The following is a 27,383-nucleotide window of genomic DNA, read 5'->3' as shown; positions in this document are numbered from 1 at the left end:
AATTAGAAACTTATAATATCTGAAAATAGAGTTAGTCTTACCCGTCCGTATACATGGATGAACACTTCACGGGAGCGAGTCTTTTCCATTTGGTTTGAAGTTAGCTAAAACCTGTTTGGCCGTTGTGTCAAGTCATCCCGGGTCACACTGATTGTGTGCAGAAAGTAGACCATCACAATTTGTTCCCACTGATCTTCAGCGAAGCCATATTGTTGAGAGCAGTAGCAACACTTTTGCAGTTCTCCATGGCTAACACTATATATTTAACATGTTATAGACAAGCGTGCTACATGGCAGACCAACCTGAACTCATTTCTTGGCATGTCCAGCCCATCCATTATCTCAGTCAATCACGGTTAGCGGGAAGGTTCCTGGCTTTTTCCTGTAAACTAGGCAAAAACCAATTTATGTAAAAAATAAAAAAACTTTCAAATGCCTCTCCTGTGTAGTAGTGACGTGCGACATTGGTCTAGCTTCTTGAAACGGGTCACATATGTTTTATATATACTGTTGAAGTCGGAAGTTTACATACACTTAGGTTGGCGTCATTAACACTTGTTTTTCAACCACTCCACAAATGTCTTGTTAACAAACTATAGTTTTGGCAAGTCGGTTAGGACATCTACTTCGTGCATGCCACAAGTAATTGTTGCAACAATTGTTTACAGACAGATTATTTCACTCAATCACTATTCCAGTGGGTCAGAAGTGTACATACACTAAGTTGACTGTGACTTTAAATAGCTTGTAAAATTCCAGAAAATTATGTCATGGCTTTAGAAGCTTCTGATAGGCTACAGTAAAAGTCCTATATCGACAACCTGAAAGGCAGCTCAGCAAGGAAGAAGCCTCTGCTCCAAAACCGCCATAAAAAAAGCCAGACTGCGGTTTGCAACTGCATTTTGGGACAAAAAAGAGCGTACTTTTTGGAGAAATGTCCTCTGGTCTGATGAAACAATAATAGAACTGTTTGGCCACAATAACTATTGTTATGTTTCGAGGAAAAAGGGGGAGGCTTGCAAGCCGAAGAACACCATCCCAACCGTGAAGCACGGGGGTGGCAGCATCATGTTGTGGGGGTGCTTTGCTGCAGGAAGGACTGGTGCACTTCACAAAATAGATGGCTTCATGAGTAAGGAAAATTAGGTGTATATATTGAAGCAACATCTCAAGACATCAGTCAGGAAGTTAAAGCTTGGTCGCAAATGGGTCTTCCAAATGGACAATGACCCCAAGCATACTTCCAAAGTTGCGTCAAAATGGTTTAAAGTCAAGGTATTGGAGTGGCCATCAAAGCCCTGACCTCAATCCTATGGAAAATTCGAAAAAAGCGTATGCGAGCAAGGAGGCCTACAAACCTGACTCAGTTACACCAGCGCTGTCAGGGGGATAGGGCCAACATTCACCCAACTTGTTGTGGGGAGCTTGTGGAAGGTTACCTGAAACGTTTGACCCAAGTTAAACAATTTAAAGGCAATGCTACCAAATACTAATTGATTGTATGTAAACTGACCCACTGGGAATGTGATGAAAGAAATAAAAGCTGAAATAAATCTCTACTATTATTCTGACATTACACATTCTTAATAAAGTGGTGATCCTAACTGACCTAAGACAGGGAATTTTTACTAGGATTAAATATCAGGAATTGTGAAAAACTGAGTTTAAATGTAGTTGGCTAAGGTGTATGTAAACTTCCTACTTCAACTGTATAAGCTTATGAGCAAAGTACTTGCGCAGTTTAGTGGGTACAATCAGCCCACGGAGAGAAGCACGAGATTGAACTTAACTTTCTAAATGTTCTAGAGTTCTCCCGGTTAGTTAACACTAGCAACCCCTTTCTGTGGCAATTGTGACTGAATCAATGCAACATTAGCTAGTGATGCACTGATATTACATTTTTGGCCGATACCGATATCTAATATTTTCCTTGCCCAAAAAAACTATACAGATGACCAATTTTTTACATTTTAGTGGCATTTTAAGCATTCTAGTACAGTAAATAGTTAACACACACACACAGCGGTCTAAGGCACTGCATCTCAGTGCAAGAGGCGTCACTACAGTCACATCTGGCCGTGATCGGGAGTGCCATAGTGCGGCGCACAATTGGCCCAGTGTCGTCCAGGTTTGGCTGGGGTGGGCTGTCATTGTAAATAAAAATTTGTTCTTAACTGCCTTGCCTAGTTAAATAAAGGTTACACACACACACACACACACACTGACCAAAAAGTTTAGGTTGGCATTTACGTATATCCCCATCCCCATCTGTGTATGTAACATTTCACATAATCACAGTTTCTTGTCTGCATCGAAATAGCGGTCCTTGTATCTAGCGTCGAGCATGGTGGCGACACAGTCAAGAGGCTCAGAGAGTTTGTTCACAGCCTCGAGCACTTTTGTTTTCACCCCATGGTCTGTGTTGGCCATTTTATTGAGCAGGCGTTTCGATGCCATGACAGGGTATCCCGTCTGCTGAAGATGCAGTTGAGTCAGTTGTTCGAGTGGAGTGCTCATGTTTCAAACATGTTCTCAAATGCCTTTGAAATGGCAGCAGCGGTATGAGAACCAGAACCAGACTCATAATGCTCATGGGGCTGACATCGCTGGTCCAAATGTCAGTCGTGAAGCTAATAACAGCTAAAAACGCTCATGGATGTGAGTTTCAACAATACTGTATAACTCTGGTTGGGCAACATCTGAAAAATAGTGTGTACTGGGGCTCGACCAGTCGGCGAAAGCCAACATCATCCACGACAGAGCACTTGATTGTCAAGGGCAATGAATTCCATTATCTTGGCATTAATGGATTTTGCCTTTTGAGTTGACTCGTTGAAATGTTCTTACTCTTAAAAATGACTGCTCGACTTGAACTTTGAACTTTTGGTAGTGTGTTCTTAGTATTTTTCTGCTTTTGTTCTGTGTGGCGCTGTGTTTTTTGTTACGTAATCTACTTACGTTTATATAGGTATGCACGTCAGCTTTGACATCAGTTTTGCACATGGGCGTCGAACAAGACATCGGGCCGATGCTGGCATCTTTAGCTAATATCGTCAGATTCTGATATGCTCACCGATATGTTGCGCATCCCTATTAATAACATATACAGTGGGGCAAAAAAGTATTTAGTCAGCCACCAATTGTGCAAGTTCTCCCACTTAAAAAGATGAGGCCTGTAATTTATCGTAGGTACACTTCAACTATGAGACAAAATGAGAAATCCAGAAAATCACATTGTATGATTTTTTATGAATTTATTTGCAAATTATGGTGTAAAATAAGTATTTGGTCACCTATAAAACTAATTGCAAAGACAGGCAAATCAAGCACACAGTGATACAAGCATAGCTAGTAGCTACTGAACTAGAGAAATTGTTCAAATTAACATAGTTGTGGCGCATGCTTTTTTGAAGGAAGAGGGAGAAGAAAAAATGGCAGCTTTACAGAACTCATCCAGAGCTCTTTGACTTCTGACAGAAAGCCATTGTAAGATATCAGATTGCAAACATTTTGTAGTGAATTGCGTACAATTGTAACTTCATCACCTCATGTGCGCCACACAACAGAGACTCCCTGAAAGATATAGAAGCTATGGACTCACCGGCTCTCGCTTTCTCCCATTGTGCTATTTAGAAATAAATGCGTGACAGGCTCAACTGTTCTGGGTAACTCCGGTAAGCTTCATAATGTGGCTGGTGAAATGAAGAACGCAATTGTGACGTTCGTTGTTTGAAGGAGACCAAGGCGCAGCGTAATTTGTGGTCATCATGTTTATTTAAATGAGAACCAGCATCAAAGTGAAACCAAAATGAATGTACCATTCTGTAGGCTACAAGAACAAAAACAAGATCCCACAACATAGGTGGGAAAAAGGCTACCTAAGTATGATTCCCAATCAGAGACAATGATAGACAGCTGCCTCTGATTGGGAACCACACTCGGCTAAACACAAAGAAATACAAAACAGAATTCCCACCCCACATCACATCCTGACCTCACGAAATAGAGAAATAAAATGTCTCTCTAAGGTCAGGGCGTGACAGCAATCTGCTTCATCTCCTAACATATTGCACAAGTTGACTGCAGGTATTAACTTAAAAGGTAGCTACAAATATTCAAATTTATTGAACAAATTCAAAGAAATAGTTTTGAAATTGACGGTATTGAATAACCATCCTGTGTCTTTTTCCAAATACCCTCGGTTTATGACATAGTTATTTTCCCTCTTGTCCAGGTGGGATAGGGCAGTGCGAAGTACAATTAAGATTTCACCGTCTGTTGGGGCAGTATGCAAATTGGAGTAGGTCCAGGGTGTCTGAGATGATGGTGGTATTGTGTGTCATGACCAGTTTTTTTTAAAGCACTTCATAATTACAGATGTGAGTGCTACAGGGCGATATAGGCATGTTACCTTGGAGTTCTTGGGAACAGAGACAATGGTGGTCACCTTGAAACATGTTGGGATTATAGACTGGGACAAGGAAAGATTGAAAATGTCTGTGAAGACACTTGCCAGTTGGTCGTTGCATGCTCTGTGAATGGGCCGGTCCTTGTATTCCATCTAGCCCGGAGGCCTTGCAAGTGTTAACATGATTTAAAAGTTTTGCTCATATCCAATGGAGAGTGAGATTACACAGTCATCCAGAACAACAGGGGCTTTCATGTTTTCATCAAGTGAGCATGAAAGGGATATAACCTACACTAGTCAAAAGTTGTAGAACACCTACTCATTCAAGGTTTTTCTTTATCTTTACTATTTTCTACATTGGAGAATAATAGTGAAGACATCAAAACTATGAAATAACACATATGGAATCATGTAGTAACCAAAAAAGTGTTAACCTTCCACTCGCGGAACCCCTCGACAACATTCCGCTGAAAAGGCAGTGCACGAAATTCAAAAATATTTTTTTGAAATATGTAACTTTCACACATGAACAAGTCCAATACAGCGAATGAAAGATAAACTTGTTGTTAATCTACCCATCGTGTCCGATTTTCAAAAAGGCTTTACAGCGAAAGCACAACATACAGTGGGGCAAAAAATGATTAAGTTCTCCCACTTAGAAAGATGAGAGAGGTCTGTAATTTTCATCATAGGTACACTTCAACCATGACAGACGAAATGAGGGGAATAAATCCAGAAAATCACATTGTAGGATTTGAAATGAATTTATTTGCAAATTATGGTAGAAAATAAGTATTTGGTCACCTACAAACAAGCAAGATTTCTGGCTCTCACAGACCTGTAACTTCTTCTTTAAGAGGCTCCTCTGTCCTCCACTCATTACCTGTATTAATGGCACCTGTTTGAACTTGTTATCAGTATAAAAGACACCTGTCCACAACCTCAAACTGTCACACTCCAAACTCCACTATGGCCAAGACCAAAGAGCTGTCAAAGGACATCAGAAACAAAATTGTAGACCTGCACCAGGCTGGGAAGACTGCATCTGCAATAGGTAAGCAGCTTGGTTTGAAGAAATCAACGGTGGGAGCAATTATTAGGAAATGGAAGACATACAAGACCACTGATAATCTTCCTCGATCTGGGGCTCCACGCAAGATCTCACCCCGTGGGGTCAAAAGGATCACAAGAACGGTGAGCAAAAATCCCAGAACCACACGGGGGGACCTAGTGAATGACCTGCAGAGAGCTGGGATCAAAGTAACAAAGCCTATCATCAGTAACACACTACGCCACTAGGGACTCAAATCCTGCAGTGCCAGACTTGTCCCCCTGCTTAAGCCAGTACATGTCCAGGCACGTCTGTAGTTTGCTAGAGAGCATTTGTATGATCCAGAAGAAGACTGGGAGAATGACATATGGTCAGATGAAACCAAAATATAACTTTTTGGTAAAAACTCAACTCGTCGTGTTTGGAGGACAAAGAATGCTGAGTTGCATCCAAAGAACATCATACCTACTGTGAAGCATGGGGGTGGAAACATCATGCTTTGGGGCTGTTTTTCTGCAAAGGGACCAGGACGACTGATCCGTGTAAAGGAAAGAATGAATGGGGCCATGTATCATGAGATTTTGAGTGAAAATCTCCTTCCATCAGCAAGGGCATTGAAGATGAAACGTGGCTGGGTCTTTCAGCATGACAATGATCCCAAACACACCGCCCAGGCAAAGAAGGAGCATTTCAAGGTCCTGGAGTAGCCTAGCCAGTCTCCAGATCTCAACCCCATAGAAAATCTTTGGAGGGAGTTGAAAGTCTGTGTTGCCCAGCAACAGCCCCAAAACATCACTGCTCTAGAGGATATCTGCATGGAGGAATGGGCCAAAAAACCAGCAACAGTGTGTGAGAACCTTGTGAAGACTTACAGAAAACGTTTGACCTCTGTCATTGCCACAAGGGTATATAACAAAGTATTGAGAAACTTTTGTTATTGACCAAATACTTATTTTCCACCAAAATTTGCAAATCAATTCATTAAAAATCCTACAATGTGATTTTCTGGATTATTTCCTTCTACTTTTGTCTGTCATAGTTGAAGTGTACCTATGATGAAAATTACAGGCCTCTCATCTTTTTAAGTGGGAGAACTTGCACAATTGGTGGCTGACTAAATACTTTTTTGCCCCACTGTATGATTTATGTTAGGTCAGAGCCAAGTAAAAAAAACACCAGCCAGAGATAGGAGTCACAAAAAGCATAAATATATAAACCTTTGAGCTTCATCAGATGACACTCATAGGACATCATGTTACACAATATATGTATGTTTTGTTCGATAATGTGCATATTTATATCCAAAAATCTCCGTTTACATTGGCGCGTTACCTGCAGTAATGTTTTGATTCCAAAATATCCGGTGATTTTGCAGAAATACTCATAATAAACATTGATAATAGATACAACTGTTATTCACATAATTAAAGATAGCGATTGCATTAAGGAGAAGTCTGTGTCAGATTTTTTTTTTACTTTACGGAAAAAGCATAATCTGAGTACGGCGCTCAGAGGCCAATCCAGCCAACGAATATCCGCCATGTTGGAGTCAACAGAAGTTAGAAATAACATTATAAATATTCACTTACCTTTTGATCTTCATCAGAATGCACTCCCAGGAATCACAGTTCGACAATAAATGACAGATTTTTTTTTTCTATAAAGATCCATAAAGTCCATAATATATGTCCAAATAGCCACTTGTTGTTAGCACTACGTCCAGACAAAAACTCAAAGTTCCGTTACAGGTCGTAGAAACAAGTCAAACGATGTATGGAATCAATCTTTATGATGTTTTTAACATAAATCATCAATAAGGTTCCAACCGGAGAATTCCATTGTCTTAAGAAAAGCCCTGGAACGAGAGCTAACTCTGTCGGGACCGCGCTTCACAAGCCTGAGACACTCTGCCAGACCCATGACTCATTCAGCTCCCATTTCCCCCTCCTTTATACCAGAAGCCTGAAACAAGTTTCTAAAGACAGTTGACATTTAGTGGAAGCCTTAGGACGTGCAAATTGACCCCATAGACACTGTGTATTCGGTAGGCCAAGCTTTTAAAAACTACAAACCTCAGATTTCCCACTTCCTGGTTGGATTTTTCTCAGGTTTTCGCCTGCCATATGAGTTCTGTTATACTCACAGACATCATTCAAACAGTTTTAGAAATTTCAGAGTGTTTTATATCCAATGCTGCTAATAATATACATATATTAGCATCTGGGACAGAGTAGGAGGCAGTTCACTCTGGGCACGCTATTCATCCAAAAGTGAAAATGCTGCCCCCTATCCCAAAAAGGTTAAACACATCCAAATATATTTGAGATTCTTCAAATAGCCACCCTTTGCCTTGATGACAGCTTTGCACACTCCTGGAATTCTCTCAACCAACTTCACCTGGAATGCTTTTCCAACAGTTTTGAAGGCGTTCCCACATATGCTGAGCACTTGTTGGCTGCTTTTCCTTCACTCTGTGGTCCGACTCATCCCAAACCATCTCCATTTGGTTGAGGTCTGGATTGTGCAGGCCAGGTCATCTGATGCAGCACTCCATCACTCTCCTTCTTTGAAAAATAGCCCGTACACAGCATGGAGGTGTGTTAGTTCATTGTCCTGTTGGAAAACCAAATGATAGTTCCACTAAGCCCAAACCAGGTGTGATGGCGTATCGCTGCAGAATGCTGTGGTAGCCATGCTGGTTAAGTGTGCATGGAATTCTAAATCAATCACTGACCGTGTAATCTGCAAAGCACCCCCTCCTCCATGCTTTACGGTGGGAAATACAAATGCAAGAAATCATCCGTTCACCCACACAGCATCTCACAAGGACAACTTTCCACCGGTCTAATGTGCATTGCTCATGTTTCTTGGTCAAAGCAAGTCTCTTCTTCTTATTGGTGTCCTTTAGTAGTGGTTTCTTTGCAGCAATTCGACCATGAAGGCCTGATTCACACATTCTCCTTTGAACAGTTGATGTTGAGATGTGTCTGTTACTTGAACTCTATGAAGCATTTATTTGGGCTGCCATTTCTGAGGCTGTAACTCTAATGTACTTATCTTTCACATAGGTAACTCTGGGTCTTCCATTCCTGTGTCGGTCGTCATGAAAGCCAGTTTCATCGTAGCGCTTGATGGTTTTTGAGACTGCACTTGAAGAAACCTGTTATTTGAAATGCATTCCAGGTGACTACCTCATGAAGCTGGTTGAGAGAATGCAAAGAGTAAGCCAACCTTCGCCTTGATGACAGCTTTGCAATTTGAAGACTCTCAAAATATATTTTGATTTAACACTTTTTTATTTCATAGTTTTGATTTCTTCACTATTATTCTACAATGTAGAAAATAGTACAAATAAAGAAAAACCCTTGAATGAGTAGGTGTTCTTTAGGCCGGTAGTGTAATTGATTTTGCGTATTGATTTAAACAGAGTAAACGTTAACACTAGACAGGTCAATTAGACAGGTCAATACCATGCTGATACAGAGATACCATGCTGAAGCCTTTATAATGTAGTGTCTAACTGACGATGCAAGGCTATGCTCGTTCCAGCAGAAAGAGAGAGGGAGTTGGAGAACGAGAGACACAGCGGTTTATCTTAATAGCACAATGCATGAATTTTCCCTCAACGCTACTAACATAAACCTCACACACATTCCCTTCTGCCAAAGTACACACACTATCTCTTTGTTTCTCTCTTTCCTCCTCACTTATTTCCTATTTCTCCTGTCTCTCTCCATCCATCTTTCCGCCCCTTCTCGCTCTCTCTCACCCCTCTCTCTTTCTTCCCTCTCTCTCTCAATTCATTCTCTCCTGCCAATGAGGGTTGTGCAACTGACTTGCATAACGCAAACCTTTTTTATATACAGATTTTGTCCGTTATAAATAGAACGGATCTTCTAGGAATGGTTATAGGCATTTTTTGGGACCATAGAGCTAATTTTCTCTATCAGAAGAGAGGGGGGAGAGGAGAGATGCAAAAAGGTTGTTACAGCCTGGAATCAAACCAGGGTCAGTAGTGACACCTCTAGCAATGAGATGCTACGCCTTAGACCGCTGTGTCACTCGGGAGAGTGGGAGAGACTGGGGGAGGGAGAGTGGGAGAGACTGGGGAGGGAGAGAGAGAGAGACACTGGGGGAGGGAGAGACTGGGGGAGGGAGAGGTGGGGGGAAGAGACAGAGAAAGACTGTGGTAGAGAGAGCTGGAGGGAGAGAGAGAGACTGGGGGAGAGAGACATGGGTGGGTGGGAGGGAGACGGAGGGAGTGAGAGACATGGGGAGGGACAGAGCGACACGGGGGAGGGAGAGACAGAGATGATGGGGAAGAGAGAGAGACGTGGGATGGAGAGAGAGAAACAGAGGGGGGAAGGGAGAGAAAGATGGAGAAGGGAGAGTGAGAGATGGGAGGGTGAGAGACTGAGGCGGGGAGGGTGAGAGACGGAGGCGGGGGGAGAGAGAGACGTGGGAGAGACAGGGAAGAGAGAGACTTGGGGTGGAGGGGGAGGGGGAGAGCGAGAGATGGGAGGGAGGGTGAGAGAGAGAGACGGAGAGCGGGAGGGAGAGCAAGAGAGAGAGACAGGACGAGGGACAGAGTTGCAAGGGGAGGGCGGGAGAGAGAGACGGGACGAGGGACAGAGTTGCTGGGGGCAGGGAGGGAGAGATGAGGGAGAGAGACGGTGGAAGGGAGAAAGACGGTGGAAGGGAGAGACTGGGGAAGGGAGGGACAGAGTGATGGGGAGAGACCGAGAGAGACGAGACGGGATGGAGAGCGAGAGACAGAAAGAGACGGGGGGAGAGGGAGAGACTGGGGGATGGATAGACTGGGAATGGTGAGAGGGAGACGGATAGAGAGACGAGGGGGAGAGAGAGATGTAACCTTTAATTTGAGTTGACCTTGAGATTGACACACTTCAATGCGAAATAAATGTAGAAATTGGGCCCTCCTGTCCCATAGTCAACGCTCATTTCTATAGCTATTAATTAAAGCTACTGGAAGAACATTCCCCTCTTTTTCTCCTCTCTCGCATTCTCTTCTCTCTCCCCGACTCGAGGCCTCTATTTCTCTTTGCCCTCCTTTTCCCCCTTCTTCGTTCTCCTTTCTGTACGCTATCCCTTCTACTCCCCTCTCCGCTGTCCTCTACCCTCTTTCCTAATCTATTTATCACCTCTTCCTTCTCCTTTCTCTGCTCTCACTCCCTTCTGTCTTCTCTCCCCTTTCCCTAACCCCTCACACACCTCTTCCCTATTTTATTTAACTTCCCAATCTCCCTTTACCCCCTTTTGCCTCATTTCACTAAAACATATGTTCCCTTTCACTCCTCCATGACAGAGAATCCAGTGGCTTCAGGCTGCTCTATGAAAATTATCCTAGCCCTTGTGTTCCTTAGCAGGAGGTTCAGATGAGAGGTCAGAGGTTAGCGACAACGTTAGCGTCTTGGACGCGCTAGGCGTTTGAAGGTGGTAGCCACTTGGATGCATGAGCGATTTTGGACACAGTAGAATGCGTTGAGTCATAGATGGAAGTGGAGTGGAACCCTGGGACGGAACCCAGGAAGCAGCGGGTTCTGTCTGTTAGTTGGCTGAACTGAAGCCCCATGTTGTTCTGATATGTAGGATCAGATTACCATAACTGCTGACCTTAACATTTGTGGCAACGCCAAACTGACCGTGAGATCAGCAAGGGAATCATTGAAATAGTACACATAGAACAGGTCTGCCGCTTCATAGACTTGCTTTAAATGAGAATGACCGATCTGTAACTCACACTTCTATGTGAATTTGGTCAAGTCGACCAAAAAGCTACAAATTGCTGCTTTAAATTAACCCTGGTTTAAAGTGAGTGAAAATCTGTAATCACCTGTTCTACTTAATGTGTGTGCGCTTCATTGTGTTATCGTAGCTAATCATTACAGCATGCGTTTAAAAGAACAAGAACAATGTTCTCAAGGACATGAGCAGGGGACCAGGGGAATGGAGGGAGAAGACAGGGAGGGAGAGAAAAAAATTACTCTAGGCTGGTTGGTTACCATTCTGTTTCTGATTTATACAATGACTGTGTCCCAAATGGCACCCTATTCCATACATAGGCCAGTTTTATTGCTTCTTTAATCAGGACAACAGTTTTCACTTGCAAAAGGGTTTTGTAATGGTCAATTATCCTTTTAAAATTATAAACTTGGATTAGCTAACACAATGTGCCATTGGAACACAGCAATGATGGTTGCTGATAATGGGCGTCTGTACGCCCATATTGCATTTTTAAAATCATCCGTTTCCAGCTACAATAGTCGATTACAACATTAACAATGTCTACACTGTATTTCTGATCAATTTGATGTTTGTTTTTTATGGACAAAAAATGTACTTTTCTTTAAAAAACAAGGACATTTCTAAGTGACCCCAAACTTTTGAATGGTAGTGTATATCACACACAGACCCACTCCACCCACACACACAATCCAGGTCTCTGGGCCCGGCTTTGAGTTACATGGCTGGCTTCTCTTCCATAATCACCTTTAATAAGACTTGGTAAAATCCTGCGTTGTGAACACACACACACACTCCCTGGGCCATGGCCGGTGCTTGGTGTCCAGAGGTAACACTACTACATTGTTCCCTACTTCCTTGATGGCGTTCCTGAGATCTGTGGGGCTTTGTCGATTTGTGTGTGTTCCTGTCCTCTCTGACCCCTCCACCTGGCTATGGGTAGAGTTAATGACATTAATCCTGTAATAGGGTTTTTTCTAATGGGAGGGAAGGATTCCACACACACACTTGCACACACTGCAGTCTCCACTCCCCTGCTGTAAACATCTGTTAACTTCTTGACGCTACCCATCCCTTTAGCGGGATAATTGTCATCAACAACCGCTGAATTGGATAGTGCCACATTCAAATAATATTACAAAAAATATTTTGATTCATTAAATCACAAGTGCAATATAGCAAAACACAGTTTAGCATTTTGTTAATCCAACTGTCGTGTCAGATTTTGAAAATATGCTTTACAGCGAAAGCAATCCAAGTGTTTGTAAGTTTATCGATCGCTCGACAAAACATTATGAACACCTAGCATCAAGTAGCTTGGTCACGAAAATCAGAAAAGCAATTATTTTTATATCCAAAATACCTCCATTTGTTTGGCGCGTTATGTTCAGAAATCCACAGGAAAGAGCGGTCACGACAATGCAGACAAATTCCAAATAGTATCCATAATGTCCACAGAAACATATCAAATGTTTTTTTATAATCAATCCTCAGGTTGTTTTTAAAATATATAATTGATAATATATCAACCGCAACTGTCTTTTGCAGTAGGAGAGGGAAAGGCAATGGCTGCCCATACTCTGTTGCGCCAAACAAAACGCTGCTGGCACCCGGCCATACAATGACGCAATGTTATCTTTCTCGCTAATTTTTCAAAATAAAAGCCTGAAACTATGTCTAAAGACTGTTGACACCTCGAGGAAGCGATAGGAAAGGAATCTGGTTGATATCCCTTTAAATGGAGCAAAGGCAGGCTATGGAACATAGTTTTCAAAATAGAAGCCACTTCCTGGTTAGATTTTCCTCAGGGTTTCGCTTGCAATATCAGTTCTGTTATACTCAGACAATATTTTGACAGTTTTGGAAACTTGTGAGTGTTGTCTATCCTAATCTGTCAATTATATTCATATTCTAGCATCTGGTCTTGAGAAATAGGCCGTTTACTTTGGGAACGTTATTTTTCCAAACATAAAAATTGTGCCCCCTAGCTTCAAAAGGTTAATAACAAATAATCTGGCGATGGCCTACAGACACCAATAGCCCACTTTTACGTTCTCTTTCATGCCATGCACACTCATGCACAAAACATCAACTCTCACTGATATCACAAAGACAATGCAAAGTCAGAAGTCCAGCCAGACATAGGGTGCATCTCAAAAGTCTAACATGGCTTCCTTTTCCTTATTTTCCTCGTCTCCTCTTCCACATTAGCACTCATCTGAAAACACAGCAATACGGTGAAAATATTTGTAAAAACAGTCACTTTTGTATTTTTATAAATTAGTCATGCACTTTAACAATGTTTTAGACTAGGGAAAGGAGATGAGAGGATGCTACTGTCAAGAGTATGGAGACGCACTCCGTCTGGCTATATTAGATTGAGGCCCAGCCAGCCACTGTTTTGGAGAACCCAGACACTTCCCGTAAGTAGAATGTGGCAGAATCTTGTTTTATGCTAGTGATTCCTCATGAAACACAGACAAATAAGACCATGATTTTGAGGATTTTCACTAAATGTAATCCATAGAATAGCCCATTGGAGAAAGCACTGTTGACAGATATTTGACATTTGTATCTAAAAGCATAATTGAGAAATAATTGATCAAAGTTGGCATATTTATGACATTTTGGCCTTACCCGGGCCTCTTTTAAGACTCCATAGTGTTTAGTCTGTAAGTGCTGCATAGCAAACATTTGTGTCATATGAAAATGTAAGTAAGCATTACCGAGTGAATGTGAATGTGAAAATGGATTCAAAATGGCCACCGTCTGCTGGTGATTTACAGAATTTGCAATGATGCAAGTAAAAGGAGGGCTGTGATTGGATACATTGCCTAATATACCAATTTCTGTATATAAAATGGGCGATAACTTTAAAACTAGCAGGGATCCCACTCGGGAACATTGATATACCCGTAGAGTATATTATGTTAAACAATATATTGATAATTTTGCCAAATCCAAATGGTATATTTTCTATATTCATGTTTATATATTTCATTCTTCATAAATTAACTTTTTCACGTGTGAGTTCCAAATATCTCTAATGTGATGTCAGAATGCACTCAACTGTTCCAAAATGTGATTGTTACACAACGTTAACGTTAACCCACCCTGCCCTCAAACTAAGCCACACGCTGCCTGAAAATTATCTATAGGCTATATTTAAACTCGTCAATTTGAAATTATTTTACAACAAGTTTTATTTTCTAACAACAGTTTGAATTTAGGTATGTTCCGCCTCCTCATTTCACTGTTGTGGACAATTTGTTTGAGGCTTGACTCTTTTCGATGGCAGTGCAAGCAACACCCTAGTCTTTCCCCAGATCAAGTATGCAGACATTTACACAGTCTAGTACAAACTTTTTCCCCTTGGCACATTTTCTGGCTGGCGCTCGCATCTAATAACTTTGGATGTGGACTTTGGACACGTGTGCATTCCAATCAAAGTAAGTCCTTTATTTTCTGTATATCGTCTTGTCAGTTCGATTGTAGCATACAGTATATATGTGTGGATCATAATGTACAGTTGAAGTCGGACGTTTACATACACCTTAACCAAATACATTTAAAAACTCAGTTTTTCACAATTCCTGACATTTAATCCAAATAAAAATTCCCAGTCTTAGGTCTGTTAGGATCATCACTTTGTTTTTAAGAATGTGGAATGTCAGAATAATAGTAGAGAGTGGTTTATTTCAGCTTTTATTACTTTCATCACATTCCCAGTGGGTCAGACGTTTACATACACTCAATTAGTATTTGGTAGCATTGCCTTTAAATTGTTTAACTTGGGTGAAACGTTTCGGGTAGCCTTCCACAAGCTTCACATAATAGGTTGGGTGAATTTTGGCCCATTCCTCCTGACAGAGCTGGTGTAACGGGAGTTAGGTTTGTAGAACTCCTTGCTCGCACACACTTTTTCTGTTCTGCCCACAAATGTTCTGTAGGATTGAGGTCAGGGCTTTCTGATGGCCTCTCCAATACCTTGACTTTGTTGTCCTTAAGCCATTTTGCCACAACTTTGGAAGTATGCTTAGGGTCATTGTCCATTTGGAAGATCCATTTGCGACCAAGCTTTAACTTCCTGACTGATGTCTTGAGATGTTGCTTCAATATATCCACATAATGTTCCTACTCATGATGCCATCTATTTTGTGAAGTACACCAGTCCCTCCTGCAGCAAAGCACCCCCACAACATGATGCTTCCACCCCCGTGCTTCACGGTAGGTATGGTGTTCTTTGGATGCAACTCAGCATTCTTTGTCCTCCAAACACGACGAGTAGAGTTTTTACCAAAAAGTTCCATTTTGGTTTCATCTGACCATATGACATTCTCCCAATCTTCTTCTGGATCATCCAAGTGTGCACTGTATGCTCGCATGCGCACACACCGCAGTCATACCCCTGTTGGGCCTTGTTAAAGGGTCAATAGTACAACCCCCCCCCCCCCCCCCCCCCCCCAAACGTGATGCTGAGCAGTTCCGTACCCCTGGCCACAAATTACACACACACTCAATTACACACAGACTCAAACATAATACAGAAATTAAATGCAGGGATCTGAGTGGGGTATAGAAAGAGTCTGAGTCTCAGATGGCGAGAAAGACCAAAAGAGAGGAAGAAAGGAGAGAAATTTAAGTATTTCCTGTTTGCCCTGGAGGAGTGGGTGGTTTATTGGCCTATTAGATTTCTGGGATCTGGGTGTATGTTCGAGTTCATTCCAGGAGAATCAAACCGCTAGTTAAGCAGTCTGTGAATGACATTGAAACTGTTGTTAAGGATGACACATTCCAGACATAATGAAAGCACTAACATTCATAAAATGACCGATCCTTTATTACAATCTTGTTCTTATCTTGCTGTTGGTCTGCCATCATCGATGCAATCTCTCATTGATTGTGACATTCAAAGTACCTATGAATGCCATATGTCACACTTATAACACTTACACTACCTCTCCTAAAATATGTTTTCTTTGTTCCTTCCCTGTAGGTGCGTAGTCAGGGCTTAACAGAGGAGCTAAAGTTTCTGCCTGTTGAATGCTTTATATCACTCTATGCATTGCTTATATGGCTTTATGTCGCTAAGTCTTTTCTATTCTCTCCTCCCTGTAGATGCATCGCATTCCAGGTCAAATAGCCCTTACACAGCCTGAATGTGTGATGGTTCATTATCCTGTTGAAAAGCAAATGAGTCCCACTAAGCGCAAACCAGATGTGATGCCGTATCGCTGCAGAATGCTGTGGTAGCCATGCTGCTAAAGTTTGCCTTGAATTGTAAATAAATCACAGACAGTGTCACCAGCAAAGCACCATCACACCTCCTCCATGCTTCACGGTGGGAACCACATATGTGGAGATTATCTGTTCATCTACTCTGCGTCTCACAAAGACATGGCGTTTGGAACCAAAAATCTCAAATTTGGACTCATCAGACCAAAGGACATATTTCCACTGGTCCAATGTCCATTGCTCGAGTTTCTTGGCCCAAGCAAGTCTCTTCTTATTGGTGTCGTTTAGTAGTGGTTTCTTTTCAGCAATTCGACCATGAAGGCTTGATTCACGGATTTGAGGTCAGGTGATTTTGGGGCGGCAGGTAGCCTAGTGGTTAGAGCGTTGGGCCAGTAACCGAAAGGTTACTAGATCGAATCCCTGAGCTGACAAGCTAAAAATCTGTCTTTCTGCCTCTGAACAAGGCAACAACCCACTGTTCCTAGATAAGAATGTGTTCTTAACTGACTTGCCAGGTTAAATAAACTTCTTTTTTTTATCGCCAGGGCGTTACAGAGCAGTTGAAGTGTATCAGTCTGCCGAATGCTTTGTTACTGCTACGTACGCTTATAACACTATAACACTATCTCTCGTAACCCAAGTTTTTATATTATTTCCTCCCTGTAGGTGCGTAGCCAGGGTGTAACAGAGGAGCTGAAGTGTCTCAGTCTGTTAAATGCTCTGGATAAAGACCAAGACATCCCAGAGAACCTGGCTCAGCTGTTTGGAGAGCCCTGCATCAAACTGGCCGAGGGCATCAAGGCCTACATCTCTAAGGTAAGAAGAACACAAATGTAGTGCTCAATGGCAACATATTCCCTAGATAGTGCACTACAGTAGGACCCTTTCATCAAACTGGCCAAGGGCATCAAGACCTACAGTACCAGTCAAAAGTTTGGACACACCTACTCATTCAAGGATTTTTCTTTATTTTTTACTATTTTCTACATTGTAGAATAATAGTGACAACATCAAAACTATGAAATAACATATATGGAATCAAGTAGTAACCAAAAAAGTGTTAAATACATCAAAATATATTTGAGATTCTTCAAATAGCTACCCTTTGCCTTGATGACAGCTTTGCACACGCTCTGCATTCTCTAAACCAGCTTCACCTGGAATGCTTTTCCAACATTCTTGAAGGAATTCCCACATATGCTGATCACTTGTTGGCTGCTTTTCCTTAACAGTCCAACTCATCCCAAACCATCTCAATTGGGTTGAGGTCGGGTGATTGTGGAGACCAGCACTCAATCACTCTCCTTCCAGGTCAGATAGCCCTTATACATCCTGGATGTGTGATGGGTCATTGTCCTGTTGAAAGCAAAGGATAGTCCCACTAAGCACACATCAGATGGGATGGCGTATCACTGCAGAAATCTGTGGTAGCCATACTGCTAAGGTTTGCCTTGAATTCTAAATAAATCACAGACCGTGTCACCAGCAAAGCACACCCACACCATCACACCACCTCCTCCATGCTTCACGGTGGGAACCACACATGCAGAGCTAATCTGTTCACCTACTCTGCTTCTCACAAAGACATGGCTGTTGGATCCCCCAAAAAATTCAATGTTTTTGTTAATTACCCAATGTTTGCGTGTCTGATGGACACACAACATTATTGGGTTTTTAAAACAATACAGCCATAACGATTTACGTAAAATTACTGAGATGTTGACTGATATCAATTACAAGGAATTTAGACAGCATACATGGTTAATATTTGCCATTTACCTCTGCTAGATCAAATTTATCAATAAAAGCACTATTCGTTTATTTAAAATTAAAAAACTTATCAAGACAATGGTAGAATAAGTCATGTTTATCTTGAACAAATATAAATGAAACAAGTCACTATTGATGTTTATTCCTTGGAACTGAACTAACTGGAAGGACCCATTTTACATACAGTATTTTATGGAAATGATAAATGAGCCCCAATGAACAGAAATTAAGGCCTGTCTACACACCACATGAGGGACAGATTTTTTTTTTTTTGCTGTGTGTGTGTTACAAATGTATTTCTTGCACTTGATGCATGTGTACTGTCTTCCTGTCCTTCTTGGGTCCACACACATCACAGTGCTTCTTCTTGTTGCTACAATCTAGAATGATGAAAACACTTCAGGAATTTTAGTAACATCTCACTCACATGTATAGTTACTGCAGGCCAAGGTAAGAGAGTCAGACACACACACATGCAACAACATCACCCACACTTTCTTCCGGTATTGGAGGTGTTATTTCTGTGGGTCGGGCGGATGGGGCCCCAGCATCCTCCTCCTGAATCCTCCTCACGATGGCTGCAGATGCTGGGGTCCTTGGGATATGTTGCCTCTGGATTTGAGGTCTTACCAATGCCTTGCCCAGCTCATCGAGAAAGAGCCATACTGATTGATTGTGGTAAGGAGCCACACATGCAAAGTATTTATTTGTTATGTCCCTCCCCCAATTTGCACCTGGCTCTGGTAGTGTGGGAAATACCGAATTGTTTACAATGTATCGAAATAATGTATTATAATAAGTGTGCAGGTTCTCGCAAGACGTGTGTAATTTCACACACTACAAAGGGCAAAGAGTGCGAGAAAAGCGGGAGACAGGCAGGGAGTGAGACAGGTTATTGGTGCTATGTTGAAACAGCAGGCCCCAGAGAGGAGGAATACAGAAAACCTTTTTGTTTAATTTTTACTTGTTTTCATCTACACACACACTTTTATTACTTTTATTTCCCTCCAGTGGACCCGAACACCACATTTGTAATGTAAATATGTAGGGGTGTGCACTAAATGACGATGTGTTATTTTACATATTATTCAATGAAAATGAGCCAAGGCGTCTCAGGTTGAAAAAAAACGTTTTACTTTAGTGAAAATTGGTCCCACAGACCTGAACAACACACAAGGGTTAATTGAAATGCATTCCAGGTAACTACCTCATGAAGCTGGTTGAGAGAATGCCAAGAGTGTGCAAAGCTGGCAAAGGGTGTCTACTTTGAAGAATCTCAAATATATCTTCATTTGTTTAACACTTTTTTTAAATTACTACATGATTTCATGACATTGTAGAAAATAGTAAAAATAAAGAAAACCCTTGAATGAGTAGGTGTGTCCAAACTTTTGACTGGTACTGTACATCTCTAAGGTAATAGGGCCCTGCGACAAACTGGCCAAGGGTATCAAGGCATACATCTAAGGTAAGACCTCACAGATATAGGCTATGCCCCCTATCCCTACAGATGTTTAATTTTTTTTAATTTTTTTTTTATTTAACCTTTATTTAACCAGGTAGGCTAGTTGAGAACAAGTTCTCATTTGCAACTGCGACCTGGCCAAGATAAAGCATAGCAGTGTGAGCAGACAACAAAGAGTTACACATGGAGTAAACAATGAACAAGTCAATAACACAGTAGAAAACAAAGGGGGAGTCTATATACAATGTGTGCAGAAGGCATGAGGAGGTAGGCAAATAATTACAATTTTGCAGATTAACACGAGTGATGAATGATCAGATGGTCATGTACAGGTAGAGATATTGGTGTGCAAAAGAGCAGAAAAGTAAATAAATAAAAACAGTATGGGGATGAGGTAGGTGAAAAAGGGTGGGCTATTTACCAATAGACTATGTACAGCTGCAGCGATCGGTTAGCTGCTCAGATAGCTGATGTTTGAAGTTGGTGAGGGAGATAAAAGTCTCCAACTTCAGCGATTTTTGCAATTCGTTCCAGTCACAGGCAGCAGAGTACTGGAACGAAAGGCGGCCAAATGAGGTGTTGGCTTTAGGGATGATCAGTGAGATACACCTGCTGGAGCTCATCGTGACCAGTGAGCTGAGATAAGGCGGAGCTTTACCTAGCATGGACTTGTAGATGACCTGGAGCCAGTGGGTCTGGCGACGAATATGTAGCGAGGGCCAGCCGACTAGAGCATACAAGTCGCAGTGGTGGGTGGTATAAGGTGCTTTAGTGTCAAAACGGATGGCACTGTGATAAACTGCATCCAGTTTGCTGAGTAGAGTGTTGGAAGCCATTTTGTAGATGACATCGCCGAAGTCGAGGATCGGTAGGATAGTCAGTTTTACTAGGGTAAGCTTGGAGGCGTGAGTGAAGGAGGCTTTGTTGCGGAATAGAAAGCCGACTCTTGATTTGATTTTCGATTGGAGATGTTTGATATGAGTCTGGAAGGAGAGTTTGCAGTCTAGCCAGACACCTAGGTACTTATAGACATCCACATATTCTAGGGTGGTGATGCTAGTCGGGCATGCGGGTGCAGGCAGCGACCGGTTGAAAAGCATGCATTTGGTTTTACTAGCGTTTAAGAGCAGTTGGAGGCCACGGAAGGAGTGTTGTATGGCATTGAAGCTTGTTTGGAGGTTAGATAGCACAGTGTCCAAAGACGGGCTGAAAGTATATAGAATGGTGTCGTCTGCGTAGAGGTGGATCAGAGAATCGCCCGCAGCAAGAGCAACATCATTGATATACACAGAGAAAAGAGTCGGCCCGAGAATTGAACCCTGTGGCACCCCCATAGAGACTGCCAGAGGACCAGACAGCATGCCCTCCGATTTGACGCACTGAACTCTGTCTGCAAAGTAATTGGTGAACCAGGCAAGGCAGTCATCCGAAAAACCGAGGCTCCTGAGTCTGCCGATAAGAATATGGTGATTGACAGAGTCGAAAGCCTTGGCAAGGTCGATAAAGACGGCTGCACAGTACTGTCTTTTATCGATGGCGGTTATGATATCGTTGAGTACCTTGAGTGTGGCTGAGGTGCACCCATGACCGGCTCGGAAACCAGATTGCACAGCGGAGAAGGTACGGTGGGATTCGAGATGGTCAGTGACCTGTTTGTTGACTTGGCTTTCGAAGACCTTAGATAGGCAGGATGGATATAGGTCTGTAACAGTTTGGGTCCAGGGTGTCTCCCCCTTTGAAGAGGGGGATGACTGCGGCAGCTTTCCAATCCTTGGGGATCTCAGACGATATGAAAGAGAGGTTGAACAGGCTGGTAATAGGGGTTGCGACAATGGTGGCAGATAGTTTCAGAAATAGAGGGTCCAGATTGTCAAGCCCAGCTGATTTGTACGGGTCCAGGTTTTGCAGCTCTTTCAGAACATCTGCTATCTGGATTTGGTTAAAGGAGAACCTGGAGAGGCTTGGGCGAGTAGCTGCGGGGGGGGGGCGGAGCTGTTGGCCGAGGTTGAAGTAGCCAGGCGGAAGGCATGGCCAGCCGTTGAGAAATGCTTATTGAAGTTTTCGATAATCATGGATTTATCAGTGGTGACCGTGTTACCTAGCCTCAGTGCAGTGGGCAGCTGGGAGGAGGTGCTCTTGTTCTCCATGGACTTCACGGTGTCCCAGAACTTTTTGGAGTTGGAGCTACAGGATGCAAACTTCTGCCTGAAGAAGCTGGCCTTAGCTTTCCTGACTGACTGCGTGTATTGGTTCTGGACTTCCCTGAACAGTTGCATATCACGGGGACTATTCGATGCTATTGCAGTCCGCCACAGGATGTTTTTGTGCTGGTCGAGGGCAGTCAGGTCTGGGGTGAACCAAGGGCTGTATCTGTTCTTAGTTCTGCATTTTTTGAACGGAGCATGCTTATCTAAAATGGTGAGGAAGTTGCTTTTAAAGAATGACCAGGCATCCTCAACTGACGGGATGAGGTCAATGTCCTTCCAGGATACCCGGGCCAGGTCGATTAGAAAGGCCTGCTCACAGAAGTGTTTTAGGGAGCGTTTGACAGTGATGAGGGGTGGTCGTTTGACTGCGGCTCCGTAGAGGATACAGGCAATGAGGCAGTGATCGCTGAGATCCTGGTTGAAGACAGCGGAGGTGTATTTGGAGGGCCAGTTGGTCAGGATGACGTCTATGAGGGTGCCCTTGTTTACAGAGTTAGGGTTGTACCTGGTGGGTTCCTTGATGATTTGTGTGAGATTGAGGGCATCTAGCTTAGATTGTAGGACTGGCGGGGTGTTAAGCATATCCCAGTTTAGGTCACCTAACAGAACAAACTCTGAAGCTAGATGGGGGGCGATCAATTCACAAATGGTGTCCAGGGCACAGCTGGGAGCTGAGGGGGGTCGGTAGCAGGCGGCAACCGTGAGAGACTTATTTCTGGAGAGAGTAATTTTCAAAATTAGTAGTTCGAACTGTTTGGGTATGGACCTGGAAAGTATGACATTACTTTGCAGGCTCTCTCTGCAGTAAACTGCAACTCCTCCCCCTTTGGCAGTTCTATCTTGACGGAAGATGTTATAGTTGGGTATGGAAATCTCTGAATTTTTGGTGGCCTTCCTGAGCCAGGATTCAGACACAACAAGGACATCCGGGTTAGCAGAGTGTGCTAAAGCAGTGAGTAAAACAAACTTAGGGAGGAGGCTTCTGATGTTGACATGCATGAAACCAAGGCTTTTTCGATCACAGAAGTCAACAAATGAGGGTGCCTGGGGACATGCAGGGCCTGGGTTTACCTCCACATCACCCGCGGAACAGAGAAGGAGTAGTATGAGGGTGCGGCTAAAGGCTATCAAAACTGGTCGCCTAGAGCGTTGGGGACAGAGAATAAGAGGAGCAGGTTTCTGGGCATGGTAGAATATATTCAGGGCATAATGTGCAGACAGGGGTATGGTGGGGTGCGGGTACAGCGGAGGTAAGCCCAGGCACTGGGGGATGATGAGAGAGGTTGTATCTCTGGACATGCTGGTAGTAATGGGTGAGGTCACCGCATGTGTGGGAGGTGGGACAAAGGAGTTATCAGGGGCATGAAGAGTGGAACTAGGGGCTCCATTGTGAACTAAAACAATGATAACTAACCTGAACAACAGTATACAAGGCATATTGACATTTGAGAGAAACAGCGAGGCATGCAGTAATCACAGGTGTTGAATTGGGAAAGCTAGCTAAAACAGTAGGTGAGACAACAGCTAATCAGCTAGCACAACAACAGCAGGTAAAATGGCGTAGACTAGGCAACGGGGCCAACAGATAAAACAAACAAGCAGAATGGAGTACCGTGATTAATGGACAGTCCAGCGTGCATCAGCTATGTAGCCAAGAGATCAGTGTCCAGGGGGCAGCGGTGGATGGGGCAGGGAAGCTGGACTGGCGAGTGTTATCCAGGTTAAAAAAAACTAACAATGACTAAATAGCTTGTAGCTAGTTAGCTGGTTAGCTTCTGGAGGTTCTTGAGTGTGTTCTAAAAATAAAAAAAATAATAGCGATTCCGTATCACATTGGGTGAGGCAGGTTTCCGGAAGGTATAAACAAATTAAAAGTCAAAAGAGAGAAAGTAAATATGGGTCCGGTGAGCGTTTGGGACGCGGCGATTCAGGCGGTTAGCAGGCCTGTGTTAACAAGCTAACAGTTTGTAGGCCCGGGCTAGACAAGGTAGCAGTTAGCGGACCGGAGCTGGACAAGCTAGCAGTTAGCAGGCCGAATTAGCAAGCAGGGAGATAGCGAGGGCTAGAGAGTTAGCCTTTGGGGGACGTCGCGATGGGGTGAGTCTGTTTATTCCTCTTCATGCGATGACATCGATAGACCGGTCGTGGGCCCGGGTATTGTAGCTCAGGAGTATGCTACGGTGGTAGCACAGGTGCTACGGCCAGGCTAGCTTCAAGCTAAGTGGGTGGAAACGCTAGCCAGGAGTAATCCGGGGTTGCGGTTTAGCTAGATAGCTAGTTGCTGAAAAATCCAGCTGAAAGATGTTCCGTTTGCGGTGGGAATCCGGGGATGAATCCGGGGATGAAAAATAAATAGGTCCGTTATGCTCTGGTTAGAGTCGCGTTGTACGAACAGGCGAGAGCTTTCCGAACTACAGGTTAGCTGATGACCGGTTAGCTGAAGACCGCTAGCATACTCGCTGGACAGCTGGCTTGCTTCAGTTGAGGGGTCCCGAAGTAAATATAAATACTTTAGGAATTTAGGAAAAATAGCTACATTGGGTGAGTCGGGTTGCAGGAGAGTATTTGGAAGCTTAGGGTTTAGCAAAATGTTTTCAAAGAGATATGTGGAGAAAATATGTAAAAATATGTAAAAAACGAAAAAGAAACGATAAATACAGGGACACGACAGGACAGGACGACTTACTGCTACGCCATCTTGGAACGATAATGTCCCCTATCCCTACAGTAGATAGTTAAGCAATAAGGCCCAAGGGGCTGAGGTGCCTTATTGCCATTATAAACTGGTTATCAATGTAATTAGAAGAGTAAAAAGTAATATTTTGTCATACCCAATCAGCATTCAGGGCTCGAATCACCCAGTTTATAATAAATCATGTACTACTTTTGCCTAAAGGCTTGTGTATGGACATCCCAATAGCTAGTTTTCTACTGTGTTATTGACTTGTTAATTGTTTACTCCATGTGTAACTCTTTGTTGTCTGCTCACACTGCTATGCTTTATCTTGGCCAGGTCGCAGTTGCAAATGAGAACTTGTTCTCAACTAGCCTACCTGGTTAAATAAAGGTTAAATAAAAAAATAAAAAAATAGAATGGTTAGCTGAGAGGAGATTCCATATTCAAAGCAGTATACCTTGGTACAGTGCATTTGGAAAGTATGAGTATGACCCCTTGACTTTTTCCACATTTTGTTAGTTTACAGACTTGTTCTAAAATGAAACTTAAATGTTTTTTCTTATCAGACTCCACACCATACCCCATAATAACAAAGCAAAAACAGGGTTAAGAAATGTTTTTGAGAAAGAAAAAAAAAGAAATAACACAAGTATTCAGACTCTTTACTCAGTACTTTGTTGAAGAACCTTTGGCAGCGATTACAGCCTCAAGTTTTCTTAGGTATGACGCTACAAGCTTGGCACACCTGTATTTGGGGAGTTTCTCTCATTCTTCTCTGCAGATCCTCTTAAGCGCTGTCAGGCTGGATGGGGAGTGTCGCTGCACAGATATTTTCAGGTCTCTCCAGAGATGTTCAATCGGGTTCAAGTCTGGGCTTTGGCTGTGTGACTCAAAGATATTCAGAGACTTGTCCCGAAGCCACTCCTGCGTTGTCTTGGCTATGTGCTTAGGCTAGTTGTACTGTTAGACTAGGGCAAATGTTCACCTTCTGAGGTCCCGAGCGCTCTGGAGCAGGATTTCATCAAGGATCTCTCTGTACTTTTCTCCCTTGATCCTGACTAGTCTCCCAGTCCCTGCCGTTGAAAATATCCCCACAGCATGATGCTGCCACCACCATGCTTCACCGTAGGGATGGTGCCAGGTTTCCTTCAGACCTGATGCTTGGCATTCATTTTATGCCTTTGTCATCACCTGTAAAAAAATATATATTTTTGAATTCTATCACGCCAGAGTTCTATTGTGCGGCCAAGTCGAATGACTGTAAATAATCATAGATTCACACCTGTGTTCTACAAATAAATAGTGGATTGGTCTGAGGACGCTTGGCCCGTGTGTGTGTGTGTGTGTGACATTGAAACGGTAAATAGTTTTAAAAAATTATACATTGTACAACTGACGAGCCAAATACTAGGTGCAGATTGGCTGACCAATCCACTATTTATTTGAAGAACACTGGTGTTCAGGGAACATTCCACTGGCTGTCAGCATGAAGGTTCTCTACATACATTCCATTCTGTGTGAGTGCACAGCAAATTTACGGGTGTTAAGTCTAAGTGTTAGGGTCAAAAGGGTTTTGAGTGTTGATTCTAGTGGGGTTTCCACCAGTGGGATTGAAATCGACACCACCTACAGTGAATAAATTAAGTGTTATTTGAATCACCACTAACTTGACTGAGTTGAGTTAATTTACTTTAACTCTTTGATTTTGAAAAAGAAATGAGGGACCTCATTAACACATAAATCAACTGTTATTGGTTGCATACACATGCTTTGTATTTTGCAGATGTTACTGCTGGTGTGGTGAAATGCTTGTTTTTCTATCTAACATTACACAACAGTACACACATCTATAAGTAAAATAATCGAATTAAGAAATATAGAAATGTTAGGACAGAGTCTGTGTAAATAGTGCCTTGCGAAAGTATTCGGCCCCCTTGAACTTTGCGACCTTTTGCCACATTTCAGGCTTCAAACATAAAGATATAAAACTGTATTTTTTTGTGAAGAATCAACAACAAGTGGGACACAATCATGAAGTGGAACGACATTTATTGGATATTTCAAACTTTTTAAACAAATCAAAAACTGAAAAATTGGGCGTGCAAAATTATTCAGCCCCCTTAAGTTAATACTTTGTAGCGCCACCTTTTGCTGCGATTACAGCTGTAAGTCGCTTGGGGTATGTCTCTATCAGTTTTGCACATCGAGAGACTGACATTTTTTCCCATTCCTCCTTGCAAAACAGCTCGAGCTCAGTGAGGTTGGATGGAGAGCATTTGTGAACAGCAGTTTTCAGTTCTTTCCACAGATTCTCGATTGGATTCAGGTCTGGACTTTGACTTGGCCATTCTAACACCTGGATATGTTTATTTTTGAACCATTCCATTGTAGATTTTGCTTTATGTTTTGGATCATTGTCTTGTTGGAAGGCAAATCTCCGTCCCAGTCTCAGGTCTTTTGCAGACTCCATCAGGTTTTCTTCCAGAATGGTCCTGTATTTGGCTCCATCCATCTTCCCATCAATTTTAACCATCTTCCCTGTCCCTGCTGAAGAAAAGCAGGCCCAAACCATGATGCTGCCACCACCATGTTTGACAGTGGGGATGGTGTGTTCAGGGTGATGAGCTGTGTTGCTTTTACGCCAAACTGTTGCTTTTACGTTTTGCATTGTTGCCAAAAAGTTCAATTTTGGTTTCATCTGACCAGAGCACCTTCTTCCACATGTTTGGTGTGTCTCCCAGGTGGCTTGTGGCAAACTTTAAACAACACTTTTTATGGATATCTTTAAGAGATGGCTTTCTTCTTGC

At 42.7% G+C, this 27,383-nt stretch overlaps 1 protein-coding gene across 1 annotated transcript in view; it reads left to right on the top strand.

The window, feature by feature from the left end:
- The window catches only part of tnfsf10l (TNF superfamily member 10, like), a 79,008-nt gene that overhangs the window by 5,064 nt on the left and 46,561 nt on the right, over positions 1-27,383 (top strand). The window contains exon 2 of the mRNA XM_020468335.2: positions 17,124-17,273. Within this exon, the coding sequence (XP_020323924.1) occupies positions 17,124-17,273 (150 nt within the window). The remainder of the gene's footprint in view (positions 1-17,123; positions 17,274-27,383) is intronic.

The sequence above is a fragment of the Oncorhynchus kisutch genome, linkage group LG9, assembly GCF_002021735.2.
Source record: "Oncorhynchus kisutch isolate 150728-3 linkage group LG9, Okis_V2, whole genome shotgun sequence".
In the NCBI taxonomy this organism is placed as follows: domain Eukaryota; kingdom Metazoa; phylum Chordata; class Actinopteri; order Salmoniformes; family Salmonidae; genus Oncorhynchus; species Oncorhynchus kisutch.
This window is presented reverse-complemented; position numbering and strand designations above follow the sequence as displayed.